The 7,674-nt window shown below is 49.0% G+C and overlaps 1 protein-coding gene and 1 pseudogene across 1 annotated transcript; one reads left to right on the top strand and one right to left on the bottom strand.

Moving 5' to 3' along the window:
- The first annotated feature begins 722 nt into the window (after positions 1 to 722).
- LOC110489117 (D(1) dopamine receptor-like) lies at positions 723 to 2,788 on the top strand. Its single transcript, XM_021561694.3, has one exon. It carries the CDS (start codon positions 1,086 to 1,088, stop codon positions 2,262 to 2,264), a length of 1,179 nt encoding a protein of 392 aa, XP_021417369.2. The 5' UTR covers positions 723 to 1,085; the 3' UTR covers positions 2,265 to 2,788.
- A 2,678-nt stretch (positions 2,789 to 5,466) lies between these two features.
- On the bottom strand, positions 5,467 to 6,448 carry LOC149978346 (uncharacterized; annotated as a pseudogene).
- Positions 6,449 to 7,674: the final 1,226 nt, after the last annotated feature.

Raw genomic sequence — 7,674 nt, forward strand, 5'->3', positions numbered from 1 at the left:
CCTCGGTCAGCCTGAGACCAGTGTTGATGGTAGGGAGAGAGACCTCGGTCAGCCTGAGACCAGTGCTGATGGTAGAGAGAGAGACCTCGGTCAGACTGAGACCAGTGTTGATGGTAGAGAGAGAGACCTCGGTCAGCCTGAGACCAGTGTTGATGGTAGGGAGAGAGACCTCGGTCAGACTGAGACCAGTGTTGATGGTAGGGAGAGAGACCTCGGTCAGCCTGAGACCAGTGTTGATGGTAGGGAGAGAGACCTCGGTCAGCCTGAGACCAGTGCTGATGGTAGGGAGAGAGACCTCGGTCAGCCTGAGACCAGTGCTGATGGTAGGGAGAGAGACCTCGGTCAGCCTGAGACCAGTGTTGATGGTAGGGAGAGAGACCTCGGTCAGCCTGAGACCAGTGCTGATGGTAGGGAGAGAGACCTCGGTCAGCCTGAGACCAGTGCTGATGGTAGGGAGAGAGACCTCGGTCAGCTTGAGACCAGTGTTGATGGTAGGGAGAGAGACCTCGGTCAGCCTGAGACCAGTGTTGATGGTAGGGAGAGAGACCTCGGTCAGCCTGAGACCAGTGTTGATGGTAGGGAGAGAGACCTCGGTCAGCTTGAGACCAGTGTTGATGGTAGGGAGAGAGACCTCTGTCAGTCTGAGACCAGTGTTGATGGTAGGGAGAGAGACCTCGGTCAGCCTGTGACCCATCTACCTGTCTGTCTGTCCACAGATCACCTGTACAGAGGCTGCAATAGGAGATTTAAAACCTCTACTATCCCTGTGGGAATATGTACAACCATCCACCTCTCCAGGACAAAGGATGTCAGAACTGATACAGAGTCTGGAACAATGCCAACCCCAGAGAGAGGCTGTCTGGAATGTCTTTTACCTTGTTGTTTTTATTATCACGGGACACAAACAAACAAGAAGATGTTATCAGATATGTTTGTTTGGATGAAAGGGAGAAACCCAGAGTGTTTTCTTTCCTTCTGACCAGGCTCTTCTCTACACTATGAGCTGATTGACCCCTCTCTGCCCCCCCTCCACCCCCCCCCCCACACACAAATCGTCCCACCCCACCACCTCCCTCCCACCGACAATGGATCTTACGAATGACACCACGGTCATCACAGACAGCGACTTATTGGATGACTCCTCAACCCGCATCCTGACTGGCTGTTTCCTCTCGCTGCTCATCCTCTCCACGTTGCTCGGCAACATCCTTGTGTGTGCCGCCGTCACCAAGTGCCGTCACCTGCGTTCCAAAGTCACCAACTTCTTTGTGATCTCGTTGGCCGTCTCCGACCTCCTGGTCGCTGTGCTGGTGATGCCGTGGAAGGCTGTGACGGAAGTCGCAGGGTTCTGGCCGTTTGGCTCGTTCTGCGACACTTGGGTGGCGTTCGACATCATGTGCTCCACGGCATCCATCTTGAACCTGTGTGTGATCAGCGTGGACCGTTACTGGGCAATATCCAGCCCGTTCCGCTATGAGAGGAACATGACTCCTAAAGTGGCGTTTGTGATGATCAGCGTGGCCTGGACACTCTCCGTCCTCATCTCCTTCATCCCCGTCCAGCTCAGCTGGCACAAAGCCCAGACCTTTACCTCTACCTCCATCACTACCTCCACAACCACCCCCTACGGCCTCCAGGCCCACCCAGACTCCTCTAACCCTGTTGGGGATAACAACACACATCAGGCGCCCCGGGACTGGGACAACTGTCACTTCAGCCTGAACCGGACCTACGCCATCTCTACTTCTCTGATCAGCTTCTATATCCCAGTGATCATCATGGTGGTCACCTACACCCAGATCTACCGCATCGCCCACCGTCAGATCAGATGCATCGCCACCCTAGAACGAGCCGCAGAGAGCGCCAAGAACCGACACAACAGCATGGGAGAAGGCGGCGGAGAATCCAGCATCTCCGAATCGGAGAGCTCGTTCAAGATGACGTTCAAACGGGAGACAAAAGTCCTGAAGACGCTGACTCTGATCGTGGGCGTGTTCGTGTGCTGCTGGCTGCCCTTCTTCATCCTGAACTGCATGGTGCCGTTCTGTGAGCCGTCGCCCCGCGGAGCCGCGGCCTCCTTCACCTGTATCAGCCCCACTATGTTTGATGTGTTTGTGTGGTTCGGGTGGGCCAACTCTTCCATCAACCCCATCATATATGCCTTCAACCCAGACTTCCGCAAAGCATTCTCTATCCTCCTGGGCTGCCACAGATTCTGTCCCGGAGATCACGGCATGGGCGCGTTCAGTCTCAATAAGAAGTGAGCTCAGAGCCTCAGAATTCCCAGTGGTAGTAATAAAAAACATACATGGAAAACATCTGCTGAGACACTGGTCTCAGAAGAGGACCTACAGTACCAGCTGTCATGAACGTCAGAGAACTATAGCATGCCATCATCGTCTGGTGCATTGTATCGCCATAAGCAAGCAGAGTAAGCACTACAACCTTGGTGTAAAAGGTTTGTTGTTGTCATTGAGGGTGCCGCCACCTTGTGCAGTGTCACTGGGCATAACGTACAGTATGATCTGAAATGGCACTGCAATAAGAGTCGAGTGACCCTTTGCAGTGTCCCTGACTGTGCAGCGAGTGCAGTACATATGACACATTGTGACACATTGTGTGACACATTGTCTCTTTGGAGTAGATACTACAGTGAGTCAGGGCCCCAGACTCTGACCCAGTGATGCTTTATTGTGAATTTTACAGAATGTTAAAAAGAGGTCACTTTATTACAAACGTTTTGAGATGTAATACAGTACTTCAAGAAAATATATTATTCTTTACAATGTGTTCTCTTGCAAACAGTAACTTTGATTGTGTTTTTGTTAAAGTCAATACCAATACTGCCATTGTTTTAATTGATGGGGAACACCAAATGACGGTTAACTGAATAATCTTTCTAATGATGGTAATGAAATTCAGAAAGCTTAAGGCTATTTCATAACAAACATCAATTTAATTTGGGCTGCCATTTTAAATCCCTCTCCAAAGTGTTTTACCTTATTAATGAGCTACTCATCTTGCATTGTGTCTGTGGCTTTTCCAAAGCAATGCCAGGTGTCCCAACAAGCTCTCATAGTCTCACTGCAGAATGAGACGCTCAGCCACGTTCTCCAAACGTCAAATTTCGAAGTGTTTTTCCTGCTCCTGCTGCTTTGTATCATTCCATTTCTCCAAACGTCAACTTTCGAAGTTAAGGGTTAAGTTTAAGCACTAATTTAGAATGGTTAAGGATTAAGGTTTGGGAAAGGGTTCAAACATTAAGTTTAGGCACTCATTCTGAATGGTTAAGGTAATGGTTAAGGTTTTGGATAGGGTTCAAACATTAAGTTTAGGCACTCATTCTGAATGGTTAAGGTAATGGTTAAGGTTTTGGATAGGGTTCAAACATTAAGTTTAGGCACTCATTCTGAATGGTTAAGGTAATGGTTAAGGTTTTGGATAGGGTTCAAACATTAAGTTTAGGCACTCATTCTGAATGGTTAAGGTAATGGTTAAGGTTTTGGATAGGGTTCAAACATTAAGTTTAGGCACTCATTCTGAATGGTTAAGGTTTTGGATAGGGTTCAAACATTAAGTTTAGACACTAACATGCTGACCAGAACGCTCGAGCCATCGCACGCATGTTGATTTTGTCCACCCACACCAGACGCAATCAGGACATGCAGGTTGAAATATCAAAACGAACTCTGAACCAACTATATTAATTTGGGAACAGGTCGAAAAGCATTAAACATTTATGGCAATTTAGCTAGCTAGCTAGCTTGCTGTTGCTAGTGAATTTGTCCTGGTATATAGTCATTAAGGATGGGTATCGTTAAGATTTTAACGGTATTACTACTCTTAGCGATACTGCTTATCGATCTGGTACTTTAACGGTATTCTTATCGGTTATTTTTGTTCTTTTTTATGAAAAAAACCCGAAACAAATTAAGAACAGAATTAACATTGCCTTATTTTCTGTAATGTAAACAATAATTTACAGCAAAAGAAACAGCAATGGTTTTCAACCTCTCCCTGACCCGGACGATGCTAGAGCATCGCCCCACGGACCTCCCGGTCGCGGACCCAGGGTCTCTCACTCTCCGCTGCAGTACAGCGCCCTTAACCACTGCGCCACCCGGGAGGCCCAGAAACAACAATGGTTTTCAACCTCTCCCTAACCCGGACGATGCTAGAGCATCGCCCCACGGACCTCCCGGTCGCGGACCCAGAGTCTCTCACTCTCCGCTGCAGTACAGCGCCCTTAACCACTGCGCCACCCGGGAGGCCCAGAAACAACTATGTTTGAACAAATCACTATTATAGACTCTAATGTTGTGATGATGGAAATGTAAAACAAATTAAATAAATAATATTTTCCTGCAAAAGATAAGACAGTGGTAGAGAACAACACGGGTGGGGCCTGCAGGTAGGCTGCAGAAGATAAGACAGTGGTATAGAACAACACGGGTGGGGCCTGCAGGTAGGCTGTAAAAGATAAGACAGTGGTATAGAACAACACGGGTGGGGCCTGCAGGTAGGCTGCAGAAGATAAGACAGTGGTATAGAACAACACGGGTGGGGCCTGCAGGTAGGCTGCAGAAGATAAGACAGTGGTATAGAACAACATGGGTGGGGCCTGCAGGTAGGCTGCAGAAGATAAGACAGTGGTATAGAACAACACGGGTGGGGCCTGCAGGTAGGCTGCAGAAGATAAGACATTGGTATAGAACAACACGGGTGGGGCCTGCAGGTAGGCTGCAGAAGATAAGACAGTGGTATAGAACAACACGGGTGGGGCCTGCAGGTAGGCTGTAGAAGATAAGACATTGGTATAGAACAACACGGGTGGGGCCTGCAGGTAGGCTGCAGAAGATAAGACAGTGGTATAGAACAACACGGGTGGGGCCTGCAGGTAGGCTGCAGAAGATAAGACAGTGGTATAGAACAACACGGGTGGGGCCTGCAGGTAGGCTGCAGAAGATAAGACATTGGTATAGAACAACACGTGTGGGGCCTGCAGGTAGGCTGCAGAAGATAAGACAGTGGTATAGAACAACACGGGTGGGGCCTGCAGGTAGGCTGCAGAAGATAAGACATTGGTATAGAACAACATGGGTGGGGCCTGCAGGTAGGCTGCAGAAGATAAGACAGTGGTATAGAACAACACGGGTGGGGCCTGCAGGTAGGCTGCAGAAGATAAGACAGTGGTATAGAAAAACACGAGTGGGGCCTGCAGGTAGGCTGAAGAAGATAAGTCAGTGGTATAGAGCAACACGAGTGGGGCCTGCAGGTAGGCTGAAGAAGATAAGACAGTGGTATAGAACAACACAGGTGGGGCCTGCAGGTAGGCTGCAAAAGGACTAAGGAAGGACTAGTTCTTAGCAGTTCTTCTGGAGAAAGATCAACATATTTGCCTTCTCTGGCAGAAGTCAGGACCTCTCCTGGCTTATTGTGTTCCCTGCAATCGAAAATACCCTCTCGCTAAGGGTGGAGGAGGCTTGAGCACAGAGGTAGCTTGTTGCAATGTTTGTGAGGAGGGGCAGAGTATCTCTTCTCCCACCACCACATCACAGGATCTTCAACCATGGAGATGGGAGGCAGGCCTTTGTAGAGCTCCACCTCTAGGTCAACACTCTCGCTGAGGGTGAGGGACGAGGTGTACTGTTGGATTGTCAATCCCTGTCCTCCTCTGAGAACAGCTCCACCAAGGCACACCTTGTTTTGTACAATGGAGGGACTATGGAGGGACTGTCTCCTCCATTTCCTCTCCTTCTCCTTCAGACTCCTCTTGTTGCTGGTGCTCTGTGTCTGTCTGCTCTGGCTCCTCTGGCGTTGCTCCTGTCACATTGGCCTCAACAGTCGTCTTCCTCAGCTTATCCCAGATGGCGTCACTCAACGGCATCCCTTTAAATTTGGGGTCCATTGCTGTGTCCTCATGCAGGAAGGGTTGAATGTCCTCATCCTGATAGCACTCGGAGAGGTTCTCCCACACCTTCTCTTTGATGTTGGCCACAAACGTTGTATCTTCATGCTTCACAGTGAAGTGCTCTTCCAGTTTGTGGAGGATGGGTATGATGGGCATTCTTTTCACATGACACACACAGTGTGGCTGTATGGAGGATTCTCATGAGCTGGACAAACTCCTCAGCCTTATGGAAGTCCTCGTCCTTCAGACGGTACAGGTTGGCCTTGGTCAGAGCGAGTTCCATCTGGTCTTGAAATCAAGGTTGAGTGTTGCAGAAGGCCTGAAACAACAACAAACAAAATACATTTAATTACCGCAAACTTGAATATTGAATTAAATTGTTAAATGTGGGAATTTCTAAATAATACTTTAATAGATTGAACTGGCTTCTTACCAAGGAGCTGCTGCTTTTCCTTCAAGACTGTTTTGGACATCGAGGATCTCTTGAACCACATGCCCAGCTCTGATTGGGGCTGGACATCGAGGATCTCTTGAACCACATGCCCAGCTCTGATTGGGGCTGGATATCGAGGATCTCTTGAACCACATGCCCAGCTCTGATTGGGGCTGGATATCGAGGATCTCTTGAACCACATGCCCAGCTCTGATTGGGGCTGGATATCGAGGATCTCTTGAACCACACGACCACTGCTCTGATTTGGGCTGCCCATTTATCAATGAAAGTAATTTAGTAGATTTTCTGTGCTGCCAGATTCAATGTGTGTGCAAGCATCCTATTTTTAAGATGTGTAGCCTCTTGATGGCAACATCAAAATTGTCAGCATTATCAAAAGTCACAGCTACAATCTTGCTCGGCTCTATCTTAAACTCTTCCAGAATGTCTGAGATCTCCTCTGCCACTACTTTGTCAGTTTGTGATTTGTACACTGCCCTGGTGTGGAGGACCATCTGTTTTACACTTCCCTGGTGTGGAGGATCTTCTGTTTTACACTGCCCTGGTGTGGAGGACCTTCTGTTGTACACTGCCCTGGTGAGGAGGATCTTCTGTTGTACACTGCCCTGGTGTGGAGGATCTTCTGTTTTACACTGCCCTGGTGTGGAGGATCTTCTGTTTTACACTGCCCTGGTGTGGAGGACCGTCTGTTTACACTGCCCTGGTGTGGAGGACCTTCTGTTTTACACTGCCCTGGTGTGGAAGATCTTCTGTTTTACACTGCCCTGGTGTGGAGGATCTTCTGTTTTACACTGCCCTGGTGTGGAGGACCGTCTGTTTACACTGCCCTGGTGTGGAGGATCTTCTGTTTTACACTGCCCTGGTGTGGAGGACCGTCTGTTTACACTGCCCTGGTGTGGAGGACCTTCTGTTTTACACTGCCCTGGTGTGGAAGATCTTCTGTTTTACACTGCCCTGGTGTGGAGGATCTTCTGTTTTACACTGCCCTGGTGTGGAGGATCGTCTGTTTTACACTGCCCTGGTGTGGAGGACCTTCTGTTTTACACTGCCCTGGTGTGGAGGATCGTCTGTGTTACACTGTCCTGGTGTGGAGGACCTTCTGTTTACACTGCCCTGGTGTGGAGGACCTTCTGTTTTACACTGCCCTGTCTAGTGTAGTGCACTGGAACAGTGAGATAGTGGTCCTGACATAGGCTGGTCCACCTGTCTGATGTGATGGCCAGCTTTGGCACGTCCTTCAGCTCATTGATCACAGCTCAGTTATCACTATTTGGGGTTGAGTGCCTTGCTCATCTCCCTACATTAAAAA

Source organism: Oncorhynchus mykiss, chromosome 14, assembly GCF_057628025.1.
Source record: "Oncorhynchus mykiss isolate SJ-2025 chromosome 14, ASM5762802v1, whole genome shotgun sequence".
Lineage (NCBI taxonomy): Eukaryota > Metazoa > Chordata > Actinopteri > Salmoniformes > Salmonidae > Oncorhynchus > Oncorhynchus mykiss.